At 36.5% G+C, this 25968-nt stretch overlaps 1 protein-coding gene across 1 annotated transcript; it reads right to left on the reverse strand.

Annotated features, from left to right (window-relative positions):
• Positions 1–906: 906 nt before the first annotated feature.
• On the reverse strand, positions 907–24949 carry LOC142350382 (uncharacterized). Its single transcript, XM_075402232.1, has 5 exons — positions 24313–24949; positions 19353–19418; positions 18182–18405; positions 5639–6126; positions 907–1682 (listed from the first exon to the last, which is right to left on the reverse strand). The coding sequence occupies exons 1-5, from the start codon at positions 24486–24488 to the stop codon at positions 1413–1415; spliced, it is 1224 nt and encodes a 407-aa protein (XP_075258347.1). The 5' UTR covers positions 24489–24949; the 3' UTR covers positions 907–1412.
• Positions 24950–25968: the final 1019 nt, after the last annotated feature.

The following is a 25968-nucleotide window of genomic DNA, read 5'->3' on the forward strand; positions in this document are numbered from 1 at the left end:
CAGAATCTAAAAAAAAACACGCCCTGCGAATTGCTCTCAAACGACTGGCGAGCGATTGTCAGTCAGTAGATAGCTACGGCTTAGTGAGGCTAGCTTAAGCTTAATTGAAGGGGCGTGAGGTGAGTGCAACGGAGAGGGGGGTTGCACCGGTGGGGGCTGATGGGGAACAGAGGGGGGAGCAACGGTGAGGGGAGTCTGTAGCTGCACGGGGCCCTTGCGGCCTGAATGATGTGCAGGGGCAGGAATGGAGAGGGAACGTGAAGTGAGGGGGAGGGTTTGTGGGGGTGGTGGGTCAACCTCCCTAAGATGCGCCCTGCACAACATAAGTATAAGTCTCCAAAGCAGTTTCTGTAAATCGCATACTTGGAGACTAGTGAGCTGAAAGGCTCTAAGAGAACTTAATGCCCTCTGGTTGCTACCTTTTTATCACGTTTTTGAGGAAGAGTAGTCAATTGGGTCAGACAACTCGGTCAAGCGAAAAATCGCTTAAAAATAGCCGGTAGAACACCCGAAACGATTCGAAGAGTCGTGCAATAATAAACTATTTTCTATCTCAACCTATTTCCAAAATATGATATAGGTTAGGGTAGGTTAGATAGGTTGGAGGGACTTATATGGGGTCAAAAATTCTCAACGACCATTTCACCTTGAATATTACCATCAGTTCTTAATTACGCTACATTAAAAACTAAGCTATTTTTAAACTCCATTATTCGAAAACAGTCAACGTTCTAAAAACAGAAGTCAATGTTTGATAACTACAGTCAAATTTCAAGTCATGACATCAGCTTTTAAAAAGCATGTAGAAGACCAATACTCCTCTTCGAATCGTCAAAAGACCAACCGGACTATAATTGCTACAAATTTCGATTGAGAGCAATTAATTACGGCCATAGGGAAAACGAACGTTGAATTAAGCTGAATTAAACTCAACAGTACTTTACTCAATTTTTCATTTGGCATATTTATTTACAATTTACAATGCACATGGCAATGAAATAGAAGAGAATATGAAGAAGCAGAAACAAACTAAATTCATATAAATACAAGATGTAGTATTCTGAAACATCATAAATAACCAAATCTCATCGTTGAGTTGATTCAACGCCAATTCAAATTTACTAACTTCCGAACTATAATCGGCATCCTATCCTATTTTCTCCTATTGCTTCTCTTTTTAAATTGATAGGTAAGAACAACTGAAGTCTAATGCCACTCCGTATCAAAAACTCAGAGAAAATAGACAATGCTATTAACTACGTGGCTACTGAAAGCAACCTTTACAAACGTCCTCGACTAAAATACTCTACGCTATTCCAATCCTGTCTATTCATTAAGACAAATCTCATTAGGGCAAACTCATTAGGAACAAATGTTTCAGCAAATGCACAGCAAAAAATTAGTTAAGTCAATTAAGAGCAATTAATATTGAGCTTGGATGAGATGACAGTTAAAAGATGACGCAGGTCTTCATGAGTTACATTGTCAAGTAGTAGCTCGATGGCCTGGACGGTGTTACTCCTTGCATCTCTGAAGGCACTCGTTCGATCTCTGTTGCTTATCTCTTCAACCTCCTCCTCCTCTTTCAACTGATTAATTGGCGAGAGCTCTGACTGTTGATGCGAAGAGTCCTCGTTTTCATCAGGGGCGAACATCATTCCACTTACAGGGGCAGAATACAACTAAAAAAGAAAGCAAATAATGCTGTCAGATAGCCCGAGTATCATCATCACTCCATATTGTTACGCAAAAATTGACAAATGCAGAGAGGTCATAATATGAGCACAGAAAAGTTTGAAGCAAAATAGTGTTTTAAAAACCCAAGACACTAACATAATGAATTAACAAACGAAAATTTGCTCGCAAACTACTGGTGTGGCGCTGACTTTGGTTGTAGCCACCTTAAGCTAAGGGCAGAAAAATGGTCCAAATTCTTAGAATGAAAATAAAAGCTGCCAAAGAAATAATGATCAAGCAGAAAATCGCATGAAAAGACAAACATACCCGGCAGATTGCCGGAAAATAGCCGCCGTTGATTCCAATAATCATGATTGGGATTGAACGAATAGAATATATTGAAAAAAAAAAGATTTCTGTACAAAAATATTTTTTAAGTCCGATTTATTTTGATGGCATTTCGTAGTTGAACATACTTCTGTTTCTTAGAGAGCGGCTACAGTGGCTACTATCAACACCAATAAGCATTAGAGGTGGTAACTAAGACTTATAGGAACGACGTTCAAATAGCGGGCATCTAAAATTGGGCTTTATGGGTTTATCCCGTTTCTATTTCTGACTTCAATTTTTTATACCGACTCTGTTCATTTTGAATTGCTTTGCTTAGCAACTGATGTTCAAATTCACTTTTAGCAGAATGAGAGAAGAGAGAAACTAGCCTAGAGAAGTCAAAAAGATTTCACGCAAAATGTCGAAAAAGCGGCAAAATGGTAAAGCGAAAAAAAGTTTGACGAAGTAAAAAAACATAGCAGGACAAGTCCTGACGTACAATTCAAAGAATTTTCATTGACTAAACAGAAAACTAGACCTAGAACGGACTATGAATAGATTGGAAAAATCATTTAGAAAAAAATCCTATCCAAAAAATCGAAAAAACAGTAAAAATCAAAGTGAAATTGCCGCATGTGAACAAAAAATCACTACCGATAAAGCGAATTTTTGTTCAAACACCATATTCTCTCTACTTTAAAATTAGAGCGAAAAAATTTCACGCCGCAAAACCACTCGCGTTTTCGCTCCATTTCCTGTTTCGGCGTGACCAAAATCACAACTCCAATTTGACTTCAAAAATCATGAAAATGTGTGAACAGATCTTAAAAAAAAAACATAGCAGGACAAGTCCTGACGTACAATTCAAAGAATTTTAATCGACTTAACAAACAACTAGTCCTAGAACGGACAATGCGTGAATTGGGAAAACCATTTCTAAAAAAAATCAGATGAAAAAAAAAACAAAAAAACAGAAAATCAATGTCAAAATGCTGCTAGGGAGAACAAAAAACCACTAGTGAGATATGTAATTTTGATTCTAACAAAAAACTAGGTGCAGAATGAGCTGTGAATGGATTGGGAAAATTATTTAGAAAAAAATCCGATCCAAAACATCGAAAAAACAGTAAAAATCAGAGTGAAATTGCCGCATGTGAACAAAAAACCACTACCGAGAAACCGAATTTTTGTTCAAACACCATTTTCGCACTCTACTTTAAAATTAGAGCGAAAAAAATTCACGCCGCAAAACCACTCGCTTTTTCGCTCCATTTCCTGTTTCGGCGTGACCAAAATCACCACTCCAATTTGACTTCAAAAATCATGAAAATGTGTGAACAGATCTTAAAAAAAAAACATAGCCGGAAGAATTCCGGAAACGACTCGAAGGAAAAACGAACGCCCCTAACAAACATAAAACTTATTCTACTGATTGACCACAATAAATAACATAATGCTTATCCTACTGAATAACACTTGTCACTTTAAAACAAAAAAAAAGAAAAAGAACAAGGAAAAAATAACTGACCAGAAAAGTCGATAAAGCACGTGATAAAAATTTTACATTGAGTTGCAAGTTTAAAAACAACTTTTGGCAAAAACCCGTGAAATAGGTTTACTTTAATTTTGTTGAATCACTGCTATTTGAGACAAAAACCAAACACAAATTTCAAGTAGAATAAACGAAGGTAAAAGAAAGGAAATGAAAAACAAAACCAAAAATATTTTCTGTAAAAAAAAACAAAAAAATTGGCCACAAATAATGAATCAAATACCATTATGCTGAAATCAAATCATTATTTCAAAAAACTTTTAATACTACATCTGGTCAAGTGTCCGCCAATCCAAATCATTGTTTATTTATATGAGTAAAAACGAAGAACGAAAAAAATAGAAAAAAAGTTAGTGTTTAGGAAAAGTTAGTGATATTTGTCATTGAAAAGTGCACTAAATATATATCAACAAAACCTCTAGAAAAGCTCCTATCAAAAGCTAGAGCACTAAAAACTAGCAAAAAGCAGACAATCAGAAGAACTCAGCAAAAATTCCAAAAAAAAACACGAAAAATTGCGGAACTCTTCATAAAAGTTACTCAATTATCTTTAACAAAATGATTCAAAACTGAAATCAAAAACGTCAACACGCATCAAGGAAAACTAATTTGGACAATAGGCATCCCCAAATGCTATAAAAAATTGAAGAACAAAGGGCATTTATAAAAAAATGAAAAAATCATAGAAAAAATTGAGCTTTTTTTTAATTTCACGGGAGCACATAGACCCAAAAAACGTTAATTGGAGCGAATTAGTACTGGAAGACTTCGAAAACAATAGGAAAGTCGAATAGGCTGAAAAAATTTTCTAAGTTTAGAAAAAACTACGAAAAACAGCAAAAAATTAAGAAAAATAATTCAAAATTTTTCAATTTATTGTCATTTTTCTAAACAAAAAAATCGTTTCCAACCTAAGAGAATGTAATCACTTGGTATCTAAAAACTCAGTTACTAATATGCGTCTATTCAAAGCCATTACAAAGCATTATAACAAAACAAAACGCAAAAAAAATGCTAAAATTCGCCTAAAATTCAGCAAAATAGCTGAAAAACCAGCAAAATGGTATAAAAATCTTATTAATGACCAAAAACTTGCGAACCACTATTAAAACAACCCTAAGCATCACACAATGTCATAATCAGACCTCTAAACCAAAAAAATAACAAAAAAAAACGGTTTTAAAAGCCGCATGTGAACAAAAAAATTTCGCTCGCTTAGAGAAAATTTTTTCACACATCAATTTATCGCTCTCTCAAAAACAGCGGTATGAAGAAAAACCACTCTCTTTTCGCTCCACTCTTCAATTTTGTTCAGCACAAAAACCACTCCAAATTTTTTCACGCGTTTCATTTCCCGCTTCAAAATTCACTCCAATAAAATTGGTTAAAAAAAAGGACTTCTCCAATACTCCTCTTCGAGTCGTAAAAAAGACAGCGCCCCAATACAATTCAAATTCTTTGAATTGTAAAAAAAAGACAGCGCCCCAATACAATTCAAATTCTTTGAATTGTAAAAAATACGAGCGCAATAATAGCCGGCTGAGAAGATGAGGGCGGCTATTAAACAAACCCAAAAAATTGCTATCATCTTTTAGATCAATTAGAACGGTTAATAAATATTTTTCTTCAATGTCAACACTTTCATTTAGTTGAACTGTACTTCTAGTTTTTTTTTCATTTCTGCGCTTTCACTTTGACCTTTCAACACTTTGACAAGATTGTGAAATGTACGATGATCTTGAATAGGTTACGCGCCTCTGATGAGGTCACTGAAATAATCTGGCATTAATAGAGAAACACGTAGAGGTCCGAGATACAAGCCAGAAGCTAAAGTGACTTTAGCTAGAGTCACGTAATCTTGCTTGAAACACACCCTTTGTAAGCTTGAAACCTGGTACTGTATAAAGGAAAATATGGCATTTTTAAACTTCATTGTTTCAAACGATTTCAAGAGCAACTTTACAGTAATGTCTAGATACAGTACACTACTTTACACGGTTAACTCAGTTGACCTTTAAAGTTTACTTTGTGCCCCTATGAACAAATTCCACCTTAAGAAAACACCGTATCATAACTTACCTTTGGTCCCATAATTTTCACTTCCTGGGAAGCAGCCATGGTACTCGTCTGGGCCAACTCTTGACCACAGTCAGCCACTAAACAATTCAAGGGAACATCACGGTCAATTTTAGTTTCCTCTTGGTTTATTTGCTCACTCGCTCTATTCGAACTGGACCCACTACTATCCTGGACACACGTGTCAGATGCAGCTACTGGCTCATTATCTCTCACAATTTCGACACTAGGTACAACAGGTTTTTGCTCCAATGAATCGATCTTCTCCGCTTCCTCATTCTGCTTATCAGTGCTTTCGCGTGATGGCTCCTTCACTTCCGTCAGTGTGTCATCGGAAGGTTGTGATTTGGCTTCTTTTATTTCGTCGGTTTTTGGTTGTTGTGGGGGACATTTATCACCATCATCACCCTCGTCAAATTTGTGAGGACACGATTCAGTGACATCTCCAGCACTTCCCTCAACAGCTTGCCTCCTCTCTTTGTCAGTTATTACTAAAAAAGACACCAACATAGATCGATTACTGTTTTCAATATCAAGGATCAATTGCAAAATATCGCCTCTTCCTCACAAAGTACATCATATAAAATTCAATCGAAGGATCTTGAGCCCCCGTCCCTTGAGCTCCTTTTAGTTGATAATGATAATATTGTTCTGAAGAAATTTTGCTCTGAAATAGAAAACTCTGATTACTGCATTCACCGCGTTCAATGATGTTTAAATTGAATCAGTTTGGTTTGGTTAGACCGGCAACTGCAGTTACGCGAGAGCATCGGCCAGTACTATTTTGAAATCCAGCGAAATTTTTGTTTCCTCTTTGCGACCTTGTTGAATACAAGCCACAAACACTTCGAAACCCAACCGAGAAACCTACATAAAGACATGGAACATTTTGAGGAACATTTTGCAATTTCTAGAACGCAACTACAAAACGGAACTATCGAGGGTCAAGGAAAACCTGCCGTCTGAGAGCAAACAAACAGACCAAATAACCAGGTTCATTCTCCAGCAACTGATGAGATAAAACGATTTACATCAACCTCGGAGAGAAATAGGGCCGTTACAGGCAGAAAGTGAACCTAGCCGACAGATTGCTGGAAAATAGCCGCTACTTGACCATCATTGAAATTGAAAAAAAGTGTAGCAGCACAAGTCCTGAAACAATTTAAAGAATTTTCATTGACTAAAAAAACATAGCCGGCAAATTGCCGGAAAACAGCCACCGTTGACCCACTCGACGCACATTGGGATTAAAACAGAAAAAGAGAGAAATTGATAGAATTTTTCTATGTGTCAGTGCAGTGTTTTTATTTGGTGTGCAAATTCTGCGTATTCGGTCAGATTCTGAAATTACACTTAATTCAAGTTCTAAATTGAAGGCCAATACGCATAATAAAATGCCAGATAGCAATAGCTTTAATGAACTTTGAAAACCTAATGCACTATGACGTAATGACCGGGCTTTATATGTTTCTCCCGTTTCTTTTGATTTTGCTCTTTTGACTTTGACCGTATTCACTACATGACGTAATTCAATACGCGAATAAATTTAAAATCGATTCAGCTGAACAGTGAGTGAGATATGTCAGATATTAACTAGACCTAGATTGGACCAGGAATAGATTGGAAAAACTATTTAGAAAAATCCGATCAAACAATCGAAAAATCGATGTCAAAATGCAGCAAATAAACAAATATAGCCGGCACATTGCCGGAAGATAGCCGCTGTAGACGCATATTGGGATTGAAACAGAAAAACAATGAAGAAAAATTATTTCAGTTTTTTTTTCAGGGTCAAAAACTGTTCTAATTTGGCGTGCAGTTTCAGTTAGATTCTAAAACTATACTTAATTCTGGCTTCCAAACTGAAAGCTAATAAGCTTAATACCAAACACTCAATCAACTAGCAAACGCTGTAATGAACTTTGATAACCTAACACACTTACTTAATGACCGGGCTTTTTCGGTTTATCCCTTCTCTTCTGATTTTGATCTTTTGAAATTGACCGTATCCATAACATTGCCTAATTCAATGCGTGAAAGAATTTAAAATCCGTTCAGTTGAAACAATGGGTGAAATAAGTCAGTAGTCAAACGTTAAAATTGTGACTTATGTAAAAATGAAAAACGTGATCAAAAGGTAAAGTGAATTAAAAAAAGGAGAGCGCCAAAATAAAAGCCGTTGAGAGGCTGACGGCGGCTATTAAAAACCACTAGCTAGAGAGCAACTTTTTTGTTCAAACACCCTTTCTTCACTCTGCCTTGATAAGAGTGAAAAATTTCACGCCACAAAACCACTTGATTTTTCACTTTACTTCCTTTTTCGGTGTGACCAAAATCATCACTTCAATTTGACTTAAAACATGAAATTGTGTGAACAGATCTTAAAAAAGACAGTAACCCAATACAATTCAAATTCTTCCAATTGCAATCAAATTCTTTGGATTGTAAGAAAGGAGCGCTATAATAGCCGGCTGAGAAGCTGAGGCGGCTATTAATAACTCCTACAGTATGAACTTACTTCGATTTGATAGCATGATACCCTCTAAAATTTAACGTGTTAGAGTTGTAGTGTAATTTTTAAGGGGAAAATCTTGGTCAAAATTAAGATACAACAGATTAAGAGACTTAGAGCATTTAGGATCGGGGCTCATTATAGGTGCACTCACTCTATTGGCCTTCATTAGTGCATGTAGCTAAAACTTAAATTCATCAAATTTTCAAAAGTCAAATTTTTGAGTGAGTTAAGTTGACGTGCACGCAATTTCAATAACTCAGGTAGAGGTCAAAAAACAAAAGTCGAATAGTAGCAAGAATCATGGACGGAGACATAGCAGAATATACAAAGCGGAAGTCGTGAACTACAATCCAAAGAATTTTGATTTCGACTAAACAGAAAATTAGACCTAGAAATGACTTAAAATTGATTCGCAAAAGCATTTTGAAGAAATAAACGAATAATAAAAACATAGCTGGCAGATTGCCAGAAAATAGCCGCAATAGATTCGTAGATCGGCAGTCTAAAAAAAACAGTAAAGAAGACAGACCAAAAAAATAGTCTTTTCATTGAAGGCTGAAGAAAGTTATATTTTGATTAAGAATCTGTATAAATTATTGCTGCCTCCATTAGCTGATCTCAAATAACCTTCATTTAGAGTGACACACACCCATTTGACCTTATCTCTTTGAATTAAAGTAAATAAAAGTCAATTTCAAATTGAGAAGTCATTTTTGAGAGTGAGGTAACTCAAGTGTGACCAAAAATTTAATCACGCGCATGAACAAAAAAACTCGCTCCACTAAGAGCGAAAAATGACGTCACACATGCAATTCAGTTGAAATTGCATGAACGAATGAACAAAAAGTGGCTGTGACGTCATATGGTCGAAACAAAAATCATAGACGTGTCGTAGTCCTGACGTACAATTCAAAGAATTTTCATTGACTAAACCGAAAACTAGACCTAGAAAGGACTATGAATGGATTGGGAAAACCATTTAGAAAAAAATCCGATCCAAAAAACGAAAAAACAGAAAAAATCAAAGCGAAATTGCCGCATGTGAACAAAAAACCACAAGCGAGAAAGCGAATTTTTGCAGAAGGCCAATAAACAAGCGAGAAAGAGAAGGCCAATAATAGCCCCAACTATCGCTGTGCGGCTATTAAAAAACAGAAAAACAGAAGTTCAATTGCCACACCCGAACAAAGAACAACAATTGAGAAAGCAAAATTTTGTTCAAGCACCGTTGTTCTGGCTCCCATAACATCGAATGGGATTGAAGGAACATAAAACAATGAAAAAATTGGTTGTTGAACAAAAATTTTAAAGAGCGAACGCTTTTTAATTGGATTTCGTAATTAGACAATCGCATGATTCTTAATGAGAAGATACCGGGGGTAGTATCAATGCCAAAAAGCATTAGAGATGTTAACTAAGACTTATAAAAACAAAGTTCAAATAGAGCGCATCTAAAACTGGGCTTTATGGGTTTATCCCGTTTTCATTTTGGACTTCGTTTTTCGATAATTAATCTGTTCAATTTTGATTGTTTTGCCAAGCACTGCTGTTTAAAAGCACATTTAGCAGAATGAGCAAACTATTCGACTAGCCTAGAGAAGTCAAAAAGATTTCATGCAAAATGTCGAAAAGGCGGTAAAATGAGGTAAAGCAAAAGAAATTCTTCAACGAAAAATAGCAAGACCAGACTTTAATCACAATTCAAAGAATTCAAAAAACAGAAGACAACAATATTAGCCTCTCTATTAGAGTTGTCATCGACAATGAAAAAAGTCAAACCAATACGACCATGAAAGGAAACATAACCGACTGACATCGGGCGAATTGATCTCAAACAACCGGCGAGCGGTTGATTTCGTCAGTTTAGTGAGGCCAGCTTCAGCTTGATTGAAGTGGCGTAAGGTGAGCGCAGCGGAGAGGGGGTGCACCGGTGGGGGCTGATGGGGGCAACCGTGGGGGGGGGGGCAACAGCGGGGGGAGGGCGGTTTTTGGCTGCACGGGGCCCTTACGGCCTGAACGATGTGCAGGGGTGCGGATTAGGGTGAAGTGAGCGCGGGGCTGACGTGGGCGTGGGGAGGTTGTGAGGGGGTTCAACCTCAAAGAACCGCCCTTAACACCATAAGCATAAGTCTCCAAAACCTTTCTCTGAATCGCATACTTGCAGACTAGTGAGCTGAAAGGTTCTAAGAGCACTTAATGCCCGCTGGGCGCAACCTCTTTATCCCGCTTTTGGAAACAGAAAGTCAAATGGGTCAAACAAGACTAATATAATTGTTACAAATTTTGTTTGAGAGCAATTAAACAGAACACTACAAAAATCTAAAAAAAAACCTATTCGACATCATTTTTGGAAAAACAGGGATACCAAAGATAACAATTGCAACAACGCCAACTTCAAAAGACTTTTACGCAAGGAGAGTATAGACAGCAAACACCAATCTTGTAGAAAACCACTAACACACTAAGTAAAAGGACAACAAACATTTGGCAAAAACCTCTTTTTACAATTTCATAGCAAATAAGTGGCATACAAGTCATTGAAAAATACGAAGGATACCAGGACTCTTCAACTTCTTTCCTACTATCTATAGATAGAAATCAGTATCAACGTCAATTAAAACAAATAAAAACTGGCGGACCACGCAAAAAAAAAGTAGCAACAAGAGCAGACAACGATTAAAAATTCAAACATTTTTGAAAAAAAAAGTTTACGAAGTCAAAAAAGCTGTAAGCAATAAACTGAACTTACTTAAACGGATTCAATTTTTTCTAATGAGAGAAAAAACGAGATTTATTTTGAATGACTATTCAACAGGACAAGACTGGCAAATTCACGCAATGATAAATATTTTTTTAAAACAGTCTTTTTGAAGTCGTTAAAATAGTTAGCTGTGAAAAAAAGACTAAATATACTCAAAAATGTCTCATTAACAAACCTAAAGACAAATCATTAGTGACACTAAATGACGGAACAAAGAAAACAACTACAAGAACTCGCAAAGAGTAAACAGCGGAAACAGAAGCCTAATTGCCCTACGTTTTAAAGAATTCGCTATCAAAATCCAAAAATCTGTTTAAATGCCTTTTTCTCAGTTGACTTTTAAGCAGTTTGAAAAATGTCATGCCCGATTACTACTTGATTTTCGCTCCTATTACTACTCCAGGGTGATTAAAATCACTACTCCAATTTGACTTCTCATTGACAAGAAAAGGTAAAAAAAAAGTGTGAACAGATCTTAAAAAGACCAGATCTTAAAGCACACCATTACAATATTCAAATTCTTTGAACTGTAATATAATAGGAGCGCTATAATAGCCAAAATAAAAGATCAGTCTGGCTATTAAAAAATAATGTCACAACGCAAAACCGAAGAATTTTTCTCTCCGCTTCATGTTTTCTGACCAAAACGGACAGAAAAAAATTACCAGGACAAAAATTGCATAAACATAGCTTAAAAAATAGCCACAATAGCTTCGTAGATCTGCAGTCTCAAAAAGATAGTAAAAGAAACCGACCAAAAAATTTAAGAATATGTTTAACTTATTGCTGCTTCTATTAGCTGCCCTCAAATACAAATACCCTTCAATTAGAGTGAAACGCACTCACTTGACCTTATCTCCTGAATTAAAGTAAAGAAAAGTCAATTTCAGAGGCAGAATGAGGAAGTCATTTTGAGAGTAAGGCAAGTCACGTGTGACCAAAAACTCGATCACGCGAATAAACAAAGATCTCTCTCCACTAAGAGTGAAAAATGACGTCCCGTACGCAATTAAGTTGAAATGGCATGAACAAATGAACAAAAGAGCAGATTTTAAGTGATTATGGCCTCTTATGGCTGTAACAAAAATCTTGACGAAATTCCTAGAGAAGGTCAATCATAGCCTCAGCTATCGCTTTGCAGCTATTACAATCATCCAGTAGAATGACGAAAATTACCCGCAGAGTCGTGAGATATAATCCTATACTAACCTTAACAAAATCGCAAATAATAAAGATATAAACAGAAATTATGTACCTAACAAAACTATACAAAGTGTTTTCAACAGAATGCAAAAACAATTTGTAGAAGGTGCGGGGGTAGTTAGGTGGGAGAATCTGTGGGTGGGGTAGGTATGGGGTTTACAGTCGCGATACGCAGAAGCCCTTTCAGCAGTATCAAAACGGAATATCTATTAGCAAACGTGCAAAATTATTAATTTTACCGATAATAAAAATTTATTGCCATCTGCGTGGTCTCCATTATTAAATAATCTTGGTTTATCTTGATCTAAAATTCAAATGTTTGCTGATTATTTCTTGTTGCCAATCTTAATGTTTTCTCCGATCTTTTATGTTTCTTCCTCTCTCACTAAGCCTTTTAACTTTCTTTTTTTAATTTCCTCGCATTATTGAATTTGAAATGAGCATAAGTCCCCTCCTGTTGGATGACATGCTTGAGAAAAGGCTCCCCTCTCATTGGGTGAGTTCAATAATGATTCTGGGGGTGTTTCTAATTCAAGAGATTGATTCAGCTCAACACAAGCGTCTGGGAATAGTTATCTTCACATTGCGCCCCACGTAATCGGGTCGCTAATTATCAGACAAGTTCAACTAATTGCTGCTTTCAACTACGGAGCTCGTGACAACAGCGAAATCTATCAATTAATTTTCAAAAAATTGCGTCATCCTAAAATGATCACGAGAGCTCTAAAGGGCAAAATTCTTGCACTTTCAAGGAGCCTAATTGCCAAGCATGGTTAATTGGACGCATCAAGTGAGGTCAGGGACCAAAAATGCGCAGAAAGGGTCGAATCGAACCCGGGTCAAAAAGATGCTGATCGTGAGCAGTTACTACTCCACTATATGGGCTTGATCACTTCTTTTTTGGGCTACCGGAATTGGTATCGTGGAAAGCGTTTGGGTGTTTATATATTTGTTTGGTGTGAATGTGACAATTTGTGGCGTGTGTGAGTGTTCTATTTCTCTCTGTAGGTGTGTTTCTTATTGCGTGCGCATTTATGTATGTTTGTGTTTGGACTTGTTGTTGTTGTTGGTGATTTACAGCTGTGCTGAAGGGTCTAAAGTCCCAGTCATCAAATTAAAATAATGTCCAATAGTTTCTACAGTTTTGACAATCGCAGAACAATTGCCAAGTGCAAATATTTCGCTCAGAAAATTTCTTCTCGAAAAAATTCCACATTGTACGTAATATTCGGTTTTTCAGTCCAGATGGTTCCCTTAAGTTTATTAAATTTTCTAGGCGGTTTGCAATTCGACAGGTCTTAAAGCTGAATTCGCTGCGCGCTTTCTCTGTTCGAGTTTTCGTCATTTTGAAAATTTCGTTGTTCCTTGTTTCTTTCGTATGTACTTCTGGTAGCTCGATTCCGCTATTCTCTTCATTCAAAGCTTTTGAAACCAGCAATAGATCGCTAACCTTGATAAACATTGGTAATGGCAATATGTTTAATAGTCGATGCTGGCTTTTGTATTCTGTATCTTTATTTCCCGTTATCCATTTGACATTTTTTTGAAACTTTTCCAGAATTTGAATTTCAGTTCTTCCTGCAGTCAAGCACGTGAAACCATACAGCAATACCGGCAAAATTCAGGACTTATATAATCCCAATTTCACAAACGAGTTTACTTTAGTTGCAACATTTCTCTTAAGCATGTACAGAACTTTATTTGCTTTCTTCATTCTTTCTTCAATATGTTGTTTCCACGATACATCAGCCGCCACGTGAATACCAAGATCTTCGACAGTCGTGGATTTCGCCAAATCTTTTCCCATCAATTTGTACTGTTGGTCTCTACCTCTGAAATTGAGATACGAACACTTGTCTATTGCCAGCTCCATTTTATTTTGGATTATCCAGTTCTCAATCCCATGTAGATCATCTTGGACTTCCCAGTAGCTTCTTTGTACAGCCAAAATTTTACGATCATCAGCGAAGATAAAGGGCTCAGAAAACATCAGAACATCTGGAAGACCGTTAATAAATATACCGAACAGTATAGGGCCTAGGAGTGACCCCTGTGGTACCCCGCTAGTTATATCGAGTATCTTCGAACTGGTATTGTCCATAAGCACATATTGTCGTCAAACACTCCTCAAGTAGTCGATTAAAATTTCGAGCAAACATCCTCCAACTCCAATGTCAATCAATTTTTGAATTAACTCATAATGTGGTACTTAGTAAAAAGCTTTTGTGAAGTCAGTGTAGAAAGCAATAATCTCTGATTGAGGGTCGTGATCAAGAGCTTCATATATTCTTTTGATAAACAGCATATTTGTTTGCACAGATCTTCTCCTTACAAAACCATGTTGACTCTTAGTTAGGAACTTTTGAAAATGATTATACAAGGCAATGTATATACATTTTTCCAGAATATTGCTATCAATGTTCAATAGTGACAGGCCGGTAGTTTTCAACTTTTCTTCTGTCTCCTTTTTTGAAAATAGGCGTTAAGGCAGCAACTTTCCAGTTGTCAGGTATTTTCCGCAGCCTTTTTATATTCCGAAGGACAGAATGCATGATGTTGCAGAGATTCTCGCTCGTCTTTACGTAAAAAACCCGAGGTATACCGTTCGGTCCTCTGGATTTTGTGGCATCAATATCATCCATTATATTTCTGATTGTATTCTTCGAGATGTCAAAATTTGTAAGAGAGGGTTTCTGTACTTTGAAATCTTTCAAACTGAAATTAGTTTTTGGGGAGAACACCGAGTGAAAAAATTGATTTAACATATTTACTTGTTCGCATCGAAGTGAACTTCTCTTGGTATCATTCATCAAAACTTTGGGCAGGCAAGCAGATTTGTTTAGGCTTTTCAGATGTTTAAAAATTCTGTCTGTATTTCTCGATCCCAGTAAATTTTCTTGGTACACAACTCTATCTTCTTCAGCTGAATCAGTGACTTAGTTTTCCAGTTTTAGAACCAACTGTTTTCTGTAAGATGTTGGTTTATTCTCCAATAAACGTTTCTGCGTCTTCAGCTTATTAATCAAATTTGAAGAACCACAGGAAATCCAGGGTGGCAGTGATTGTCTATGCCTTGACAGTGATTCTTTTCGGAACATACAAATCAAAAATTCCGTCAAGATACCTTGTGAATTCTTCGCTCATTCTGTTGATGTTGGTGTAACAAATTGACTGGAACGGTTTTTCAACAAGTTGCTCGTTTATAGCGTCATAGTCAGCATTCCCAAAACTTCTAAAGTTCTGTATTAATCGTTTTGTTTCAGTAACTGGGTTTTCTAAGGATAGACGAATGGATTCATGGTCAGTGAGATTATAGATAGATGGAAAAGTTTTGTCTAATTGAGCGGATAGATGACAGTTTTGATAGAAGGCAGTATCCAAGATGTTGTTTCCACATGTCGGGAAGTCGATAATTTGCCGAAACAATTTCTCTTCAAACATTTCGATGACTTTGTCTTCAGTCTCGTTGGGACTATACAGTGTCTTCCAGTTTGCTTCTGGAAAATTAAGGTCTCCACAGATGACAATTGGTTTGTTTTTAGGAATGTTTCTCAGGAGCAGTTGGAAGTCCTCTATCGTGTATCGATATGAGCTTGATATGGGTGGATTGCAGAGCGCATATAGAAATACTTGAGTGTCATTCAGAGTAATTTTACACGCTACACATGAGTTGGGTAGAGTGGAATTTATTTTTTCCGATATCAGAGTATTTTTCACAGCAATGAGGGTACCTCCATGCGCATTTCTATCTCCAATCGTGGCCCGATCACTTCTATAAACATTGTAATCGTTAAGAAAGAGTTCGGAGTCGTGAATGTTATCGTTCAACCAGGTTTCGCAAAGACATAGAACATTATAATCTGAGTTAATTACTGCATTTATGAATTTTGATCTTCTTTCGATATTTACTAAGCTTCTTGTATTTAGTTGGAGGATATGGCGAAAGCCTCCTAGTCAGTGGGCATTCTGTACATCCAACTGCACTTTGACCCATTCATTGTAAAGTTCAAGATTTCGAATTTTCAATTTCTCCTTAGGTACACCTCCGTCAAGCAGCTCCCTTCACTTTTTTAACATTTGATTTTCTTTCAGTGCGTCATCCCTCGTCAACGCTGGCAGCATGCAAATGTTTCTTTCGACCAAATTATTTCTGAATTCTCGACTTTTTGCAAGAGTGATTCTTGTTTCGTGTTCAGTTGCCAAGGCTACTAATACCGCCCTTGGCTTTTTCTATCATTCCGAAATTTTCCAAGTCTTTGTATTTCCGTGACATGTGCATTCGCACCTATCGAATTGAGCAGATCGTTAACTTCATCGTTTGTTGGGACAAGATATTCCCCTTTCGTTTTTTTAGGATCCTCAGGTATCCCTTGTATTCTTATACATTTATTGATATTGTGACTTTTCGAGTTTTCACTCCTTTAGGTTTTCCTGAAGTAGTTTCAACAGCAACGACAGCAGCATATGTTTTTTCAACTTTGTCAAACGTCATTTTCGTAGCATTCCCAATTTTCTCATCCACTAAGTCCGTTAGTCGCCTTTCCATATTCTTCAGTTTTTCTCCAACATTCAAGCTATCGATTTTTTCAGCAACTTTTGCCAGGGTTCGAAAACGAATAAAGTTATCCCTTTCATTTTGTTCAACTCAATTATTGCAGAGTAGCATGGCATTCATACCAAGCTCTTTAATGCCAGTAATTGCAGCTGGAGAAAGCTGTACATTCAGGAGTCAGATGCATGTTACAATTACATGCCACACAAGTATAACTCTTTTCGTTTGCGTTAACGGCCTTCTTGCAAGTTTTACAATTTTTCCCCATTTCGTGTTATATTATTTTCTGAGCAAAACCAAGGAACTTAATCGCTAGGAATTTCTCAAAAAATAATCTTAACGACTGGGACTTTAGGTTAAAAGTTCTGATCCGGACCAAGGAACTTAATAGTTAGGAACTTCACAGAACTTAAACTAACCTCAAATTTGATTATTTGTTGGCCGAGTTTTTCTTTCGTTGTTTTTGGGGTTTGCTATTTTTCTTTTTGCAAATTTGCTTCAAATCACCGTTGTTTCGTACGATTGAGAAGAGCGTTTTCTATTCGAGAAATGGCTCCAAGTGAAGCTTGCTGTACTTTTTCAACACTCTTATCCTTTTGCTTTCGGCGAGATAAAAGATTCTTGACTATATGCAACACTGGTATCTCAGTTTCTTTCAATTTGTTGTAGACGTCAGGAGCGCCTTCTCTGACACAATAAACAATTCCAACTATATCAACCTTTCGTTGTAGACGTTCGATTTCAACTTTTAATTGATCACCGTTGAGGGGTGTTCTATTATCGCTTTTCGGGCTTGTTACTGTGTTATTGATAATATCGTGCCACAATATAATTTTGGTGTTATTTTCAACGTATCGCAATCGATTTTGAACTATCTTGTACTTATCTTTAGCGTTTGGATGTAGATTGTATCCTGGTTTCGAGATGACCTTCCCTTCGAGTCGTTTTCGAATGTTATCCCACTTCTCCAGAGAATGATGTAATGAGCTAGCTCCAACAATCAACATTACAAAAGGGGGACCACGGCTACCCTGACATTCAATTATATCTGAAACTATTTAATTCTGAAAGTATTTAATTTGTGGCTAGTGGTTTTTTGTTTTTGATTGTTTATGTGCAAGCTCGCTCGCGTGTGTGGGTGTGCTTGAGTGTATATGTGAGGTGCCTACAATAGATTGTCGCATTCGTTGTTCACAGCGATTATTAGACGTCCGCATTGATTATTTATACTCGGGCTATAACCAAATTTCATCATTTTCTTGAGTGAGTGTTAAGGCAGATTGCGTGGACACCTGAGACAATTTATGCCAGGGAAAAGACTACTTGGTGAAACTTAAGATAAACTCGATTAAACCACGGATATAACGAAAGATCAAATGTTTTCCTTGATCCGACAAAGAAAGTGAAATCTAAGCTTAATCGGAGCACATTCTTTAATTATTTCTGAACTATTGGAAGAATGCACCCGAGGATCGAATTATCTGGGCCGAATTAATCTTATACGTGCTTACTAACACTGTCTATCTAATTTGTTCAGCTGTGGCAACAGTTGTATGACTTTTTGTCTATAGTTGGGTTGATCAGCTACTGGGTTGTCCATCAACCACAATGTCCTCAAACAATCCAGTTGTTGCAGATGCTCCAACTGCTTCATATCCGAGACATTGTTCTTTCTCAAAGTTAGTTGTGTTAAGCCTTTACAGTTTGCGAATGGTGACAGATCTTCCACAGCGTTCGAGCTGAAAGAACAATCCATGTATGATTCATATTTCTGTATCTTAAAAAAGCAGATACCGGAAACTTAGCTGTCAGAAATCGTCTGAAACGTTACCTGATATTTCGTTTCTGCTTGAGACTATATATCTGGCAGGACATAAGTCTTTGGGATTGATGGTCAAGCTAATTTAGAAAAGAAAAAGTCTCAATATTGAGCTGCTTTTCTTATTGAGCCGATGTGAGTTTCGTAGTGCGAGAGGTCGACAAAGTTACAGTAGAGAAACTTGGAAAAGCGCACGGTAGGAGCATATTTTCATTGTGTGTGTATCTTCCACATGCGTTCTTTAACTTAAATGCAAAGTACTTCTCCAATTTTGAGCCTCCTAATAGTTTTAGTGAGTTACTATTTTTATCTTTAATTCCCTACCGTAATTAACCATCAATCACAACAATCACAGCAGCATGGCATCCAAAGATATCATAACCAGCGGTTTAGAGAAAATTGGCAAACAAAAGTGGAAAAACTTCGGATCATATACTCCAATGGAACTATTCAGAATGACATAGCTTAGATGAATCAACAAGTGTGAGCTCAAAGTGATAGCTTTCCGTTTCAAGAAAAAAAACGTTTTTGCCGTCCATGAAAGTATCAGAGTACATTTAGTTCAAAATATGAACAACCCATTTTCGAAACTCGCTAGTCAATTGAATGCCTCATCAGCTTTTCGCTAGACGGCCGTCAATCCAGTAAGGCCGCTAACATTCAGAACGAGAGAGCAACTTAGATCACGCAAAAACCAAGTCATCATTGCAAAAATTACTCGAAAAATCAAATTGGTCATACCAAAAAACGATAAAATGAAGAAGACTAAATAAAAGACCCAGATAAATGATAAAAACTTTGTTTGAGAGCAATTAATCACATCCTGTTGCCTTCGCATTTAGAACACCTCATTTTGATAGTACTAACCTCAAAGTGACCACCTCCAAGTCAGGCATCTGCGCAATAATGGAGATATCGTCAATTTCTGATCCCCTAAACAAAACTTTATTACAACCTTATTAGACCATACCATCTTCGTCGCGCTCTTCAATTTTAAACAGCATTTTTTAACACGACAGTAAAATAATCTGTGGTACCAAGTGAGCTGGAAGTTAAGGCATTGCGTAGATGGAAGCTTCATTTGCAACTTTTACAGCTGTCCTGCAAAACAATTAATTGGAAAGTAAACCCAATTAATTTAATTGGAAAGAGTGTCGAGGGAGTCGGACGAGGGGGGGGGGGGGGGGGGTTGACTGAGGGGGGCCAAACTCTCAAGATCAAGAACCGCCCTTCACACCAAGAAATTGTCTGGGTGAAGCGCACACTTAGGAGACTAGTAAGGCTTAAAGATAGCTGCTCAGCCACTTATTGCCCTCTGGGTTTTACCTGTTTATCCCTTTTAGAGGAAGATAAGTTAGAAGGTTAAAAGGTCAGAGGAAAATCTGTCAGGCGGAAAATCGCATAAAAAAGACGACAGGACTAATAAAATTGCTACAAACTTTGTCTGAGAGCAATTAAAAAAATAATGAAGTAGAAAGAAACTTGATCAAATGGATTCATGATTTTCCCCGATTTTTTAATAATCTGTCAGACGGCAACAAATAACTAAAGTTTTGCAGGTACTGATATCTGAACTGACCTTTAGTTTTTGATCGCGAAAATTAGAAAGCAAATAATTTTTTCTTGAAAAACTAACAGGACGAAAATAAAGGAAATAACGTATATTTAGCTGCAATATGTCTTCCACATACTCCTTCATGTCTCAAATTTCTGTAATCAAATTGTTACCAGACCATTCAATTAAGAGAGAGATCAACCCTGTGAAAGATCCCGGAAAAAAAGTTCGAGAAAAATAATGTAAAGCATGAAGGTTTACAAGAGGTGGTCAAAACGACATCAAACTGATCAGAATTAAATGAGCTAGACATGTGGAAAATGAGATAGAAAAACTGCGACCACCTTATTTCAAATGCATTAAAAGAACGCCTGCAGGATTGAACTTAAAAAGATGGCTGATACAAAAAATTACAGAATATTAAACCTATCAAATCAAATCTATAGAAAATCCTACAAGCCTAAACCTAAAAAATTAATTTGATCTTGGGAACGCTCGAATAAATTAATATAGACAATAAAATCTACTGGGACAGGGAAATCGACCAAGCAAAAAAACGCCAGAGCAGTCAAAACAGAGCAATTTCATAAATATTTTGCCTTTTATTTCCACAAATAAGAGTCACAACTAAAGCTAATGAACTCAATTCAAATTCTAGGTCTATTTAAAAAGAAGAAAACTGGATTGCCACGATGAAAACACAATGAAAAACTACTCAAAATTTTTTCAAAACCATACTTTAAAGACATAAATAAAGCCGGCAGATTGCCGAAATAGCTACGAAAGAAATAGAATTGCGAGCCGTATAATAGAGATAGAAACGGATACAGATATAAGTCCAAAAAGCTATCGACGCCGCTCAAAAAAGATATATCAGCGTTAGATTAATAAAACTTGTTAAAATTCACTCCGCAGAAGCCTTTTCATTGGTGACCTTTATTACAGATGACTTCCTTTGACCTTAAACTAATTCAAATTAAACTTACGCTTGAAAGCTGCAAAAGTCGTTTTATTGAGTCAGGTGATTCACTTACGATCAAAATCTAATCACGCAAATGACTTAAATACTCTGGCAAAAAACAAAGAAATTACGTCGCGCGCCGAAAGGCCGTGCGCCGAAAGGCCGTTAGTAAGAGGAAGAAGTCATTCAGAAAATATGCTGTCATTCATAACCTTTGCTGTGTGAACAAATGTAGAACGAAAAAAGAGCGTCAGACTAACAAGAAAACATAGACGGAAGAATTCCGGAACCAACTCGAAGCGAATTTCGGAACATGAACATTAAAAAAAACCATACTTTCAGCCGAAACCAAAAACTTTTCTTTTAGAACAGTAACTTTTGACTTCAAAACAATTATTCAAAAAAAATTGCTAAAACTTACACCACTGTCGTAACGAGAGAGATTTGAGCATTGACATCATTGGAAAAACCAGAAATTAAATCACGATATCATTCAGTAAAAGACAAAAAAAACCGCAGATTTGAATCATCACGCAGGATTTTGACCAAAAAATGAAAACCTTGATATCGCAAAATTTCATCTTACAGATTTGGTAACATTAAAGAACGGCCAAAACTCTTAGGATAGCCAAATACTGATAGACTGAAAATACTGCCCGGCTTAAATACTGTGAAAAAACAGGACACTAGTATCAAAAACTAGCACTCCACAATCAACTCTTCGCGCCAAAAGACACTTTGTGAAATCATAAGGCAGATGATAATCATATAAACTAAACTAATATCAAAAAAGATACAAGATTTTTGGAGTCAGCAATTAAGAGAAAAACTAGTTATTATTCTCTTGTTGGAAACATCTTAGGCAAAATGAGTTCAAATTATTGCAAAAATTAAATTAATGAACAAGACAAATCAAGCGGAATAATACAAAGACAAGAAATAGTTTTATACTAAAACTGAGTTCCCCAAGTGTTTCGCAGAAAGTAAAAATCAGCGAATACATTTAAACCGAATTCCATCAGAATCTCAATGCTTAAATATATAAAAAGAAATTGCAAACAAAATTCAGAAAAAATCCAAGAAATAGGCTAAAATGATTCATTTTTTAAACAAACGATAAAGCCACAGTAAATAAAACTATAGGTCTTAGGAAAATGGTAGAAGGCTAAAAGCAAGAATATAGAGAATATGGACACAGTGTAAAACTATAGAAACAAAAAAAAACTTTGATTTTTTGAGTTAAAATTAAATTGAAAAAATTGAAGCAATAAAACAAAATAAGTTTCATTATTTAGCATTCAACGCTTAGAAAAATACATTGGCATCCTCCTGCACGGATAATGGAAGTGAAAACAAATCACATATTTGAAAGATTATTTATCAAAATTCTTGCACTTATGAAAATACTTTGAACTTTAAACCTGAACGCCAAAAAATGACAATTATTATATTAATCAAACAAAATAAAAATCCCTGAGGGTGCAGAAAACACATTCTAGTAATTAAAACCAAAATACAAACAAAACGGAGAAATTGACAAAAACAGGCAAAATCGGATTATCACGTATAAAATTTTATAGAGAAAAAGATATCGTACTTTAGCAAGAGGCGATCAATGCATGATAAACAATAAGCAAGTTGCAATATTCTCTGATTTTTCAAAATAAGTCTTGGATCAAAAAATTCAAAAATAAAAGAAAAATCAACTCAAAATTGAAACATTTGTGCTCATTTTACACGCATTGTTAGGCTCTCAAAGAAACTGCGATACGAATTTCAAGAGGGTTTCATATTAAATCAGCATCGACTGAAAGGTATTTCCACAAAAACCCAAACTACAAACAAAAATGGGTGATAATTGGGCAAATAACGGCTAAAAACGGCTATCTATATGCTCCATTCTGTCAAAATACTCTTCAAAGTCGAAAAGTCATTCACTGAACGCTGCGCGTGATCAAAAAACTTCTCTAGCTCGGCAGAAACCTTTTGATCTGGAAAGTTTCTGGAAAAAACAGCATAAAAGAAACTACTTCCAGTTAAAAAAAAAAGGCCGATAGAACACCAATACTCTTCGAGTCGTAAAAATCAAGAGCAACACAATATAGCTCCTCTCAGCTTACAGCTTCGCAGCTATAAACAAAGACCCGCTGAATCTGAATATAAGTTAAAGAAAATTTTTTAACTCGACTACTTCAACGACTCCATGGAACCTTTGCTCAAATGGAAAAAGGAACAACTGTTGATATTAAAAACAGAGAGGGCAGAAAAAAGATATAGAAAACACATAAAAATTATTTTGGTCATAGCTTCGTTGTTCTGCCTGCAATCCATTGAGATACGCTAAGAAGGGACGTAAAAACTACTGATACAAGGAAAATGGCAAGAGACAAAGATTTTAAAAATCCTAAATTAAAAATGGAAAAATGAATCAAACATGTCTCCATTGAATCGGTCTTATGAATTTGACAATAAAAACTTGCGCGCCTACAGATTTAAAAATACTAGCGAAAACCTCGAAAACAGGCCAAATCTGAAATGATTCCAATTCAATAAACCTTAAAATGGATATCATTCAGCAAATGGATACATATCAACAAATCAAAATGTCACCAAAAAGATGAAAAGTTAGTAAAGATCTACAATCTGTCCGTTATGTGCAAAAACTGGAAGATTACAGAAGCTGTAAAAAAGCATCTAAAACGTAGACAAAAAATACAGGAGTCGATTCAAAGTTCAAAATGGTCAATGTGCTCCCAAACGCAAACATAAAACTTAAAAACTGCTTTTAAAATGCCACACGTGAACAAAAATTTGCTCGCTCAGCGAAAATGTTTTTATGCCTAGTTTTCGCGCTCTAACTCAGAATAATTCATGAATAACCACTCTTAATTTTTTTTTTAATTTTTTCTCATGACTTTTGAAAAACAGATTGACCTAAACCCTCGTTTACACAGGAGGCATTCGCTTTTTCATTAACATTACTAACACTTCACCAATTAATTAACAGAAGATCAACAAACTACCCTTGGGCTGGTAGACTCATCTTGGTTCGTAAAGAGCTAAAAATGCTTCAAATTTTGCTCCAGGGTAATTAAAGAAGACATAGTTCCTATTTACATATGAGATGAGTAACTTTTAAACCTGTGATCGGTATAGGTGTTAATTAGTTTGAGGGTGACAATTTCATAACTTATAGCATTATATGTTGAAATATGGGAGGATAAACAAGTCGAGGTGATATAATGGGACTATCTATATAATCCTCTAAGTGCACTCAGAGAATCTCCAAGTCCGCAGTAGTTATCACTAACCAGCAATTTATTCTACGATAGGAAGACACAGCTGTTTGTTCACGAGAACAGAAATTGGACAGTGTGTTTGTCTCTGCCGTAGACGAGATGGAAGGGCAATTAGATGACTCGGAGATACTAATGCTGCTTTCACTGCTGCTCTGCATCAGCAGCAAGTCCTCTGTTAACTTCACCATACCGTGGCTGATATTATCGAATAGTTACATTAATTTACACTATGGACATGTTATTTTATTCATCTACAGGACAAATCCGCTATGATATTGTCATCGCTATATGAAAATCACAACAATTTGGGTGTTTCCCATTATAGCCCACATTGTGGTATAATAATCATGATTGGGGGAGGAGGGCTATAGGCCATATGAGCACAAAGCTGTTGGGGAAGGGTATATTTTAAAATGACAAATATTTGAATTTTTAATAGTGGAGATAAAACAGATATAAATGCATCTTTCCATCCAAAAGAAAGCGAAAAGCATTCATTTTATTTTCCCGCATTTTTTTCCATGTGAGCCAGTAGCAGAACGTCAGTTCTTTTTTCTTCCGAACCAAATCCTGGATCTTTTCCGTTTCTGCTCCCAGCTTTGTGGGTGCATATTATTTGCACACCCCAGACGCACGTGTCATAGTTTTACATAGTAATTTACTGTGTAGTGGCACGTGCTTTGTAACTAACTTGCATAACGTACCGGGGGCACAAACGGAAAAGATCTCAAATCCTTTAACGTCCCCCCAGTAGGCCATGAACCCCCAGTTACAGAGAACGTGCCATTGCATAGTAATCATTATGTAAAAATATGGCACGTGCTTCTGTGGGATGCAAATAATAAGCACCCACAAATGGGGGACAAGCGGAAAAGCTTATGCAACCGCACTTACTATGGCGAGGAACTATATGCTCAACTGGATTTTTCCGCAGTCAATTTTGGTTATATAAGTTATGAGTAGTACTACTAGAAAGCCCATCGAGCTGAGAATTGTAAATTTAAAAAATGGATCTACTGTTTCTCATCCTCAGTCTTTTTTATTAAATAGTTTCATAAACCGTATGATATGGCCCCAATAAGTCAAAGGACAAACTCTGTGTCATCTTCGAAGTGTCCCGGATGTATCTTTGAAACAATTGCTACCAAAAATCTTATCCGATGCTCTACCAACTGCCTTGACTGAAAATGTTCAAAAGGCGGTTACAGATTCCCTCCCGTCTTACCGCTATGCTCTCCAAAAGGAATCAACCCAGGTAAAACAGTCGGCTGATCTGCAATTTGCTATCACTGTTCCCGAGAATGAAACTTCATACCTTAAACAACTGGAAGCAGATTCAAAAGTTGTCGATGAAGCTGTGCAACAAAATGGTTTGCACCCAAGTGGAAAAATCAGCAGTGTCAGACGCCTTGGAAAGCGTTTGAGCCCGGAATCAAATCAACCCAGGAAATGTCGCCCGTTACTGATTACCTCAAACAACAGTCACTTCATGAACAACTGTTTTGCGAGGAGTCATCATCTTCAGGACTTCCGCTTACCAATCTGCGTGAAAAAGTTATTATCAGCCGACGAACGCAAGCTCGAAAAAGAGATACTATCAACATGGTACAACCTAATCCAAAACAAAGGATTCGATCGTTCCTTATTCAGAATCAGAAAACTTAAATT

Source organism: Convolutriloba macropyga, chromosome 1 (genome assembly GCF_964194025.1).
Source record: "Convolutriloba macropyga chromosome 1, txConMacr16.3, whole genome shotgun sequence".
Taxonomy (NCBI): Eukaryota; Metazoa; Xenacoelomorpha; order Acoela; family Convolutidae; genus Convolutriloba; species Convolutriloba macropyga.

Coding starts and splice junctions, on each gene's coding strand:
- LOC142350382 (XM_075402232.1), bottom strand. CDS start 24,488: ATGGTGAAGTTAACAGAGGACTTGCTGCTGATGCAGAGCAGCAGTGAA. Junction 19,419..24,312: donor TATCGTAGAATAAATTGCTG/GTTAGTGATAAC, acceptor AGTTTTGTTTAG/GGGATCAGAAATTGACGATA. Junction 6,127..18,181: donor GAACAAATTAGATAGACAGT/GTTAGTAAGCAC, acceptor TGTCTTTTTTAG/TAATAACTGACAAAGAGAGG.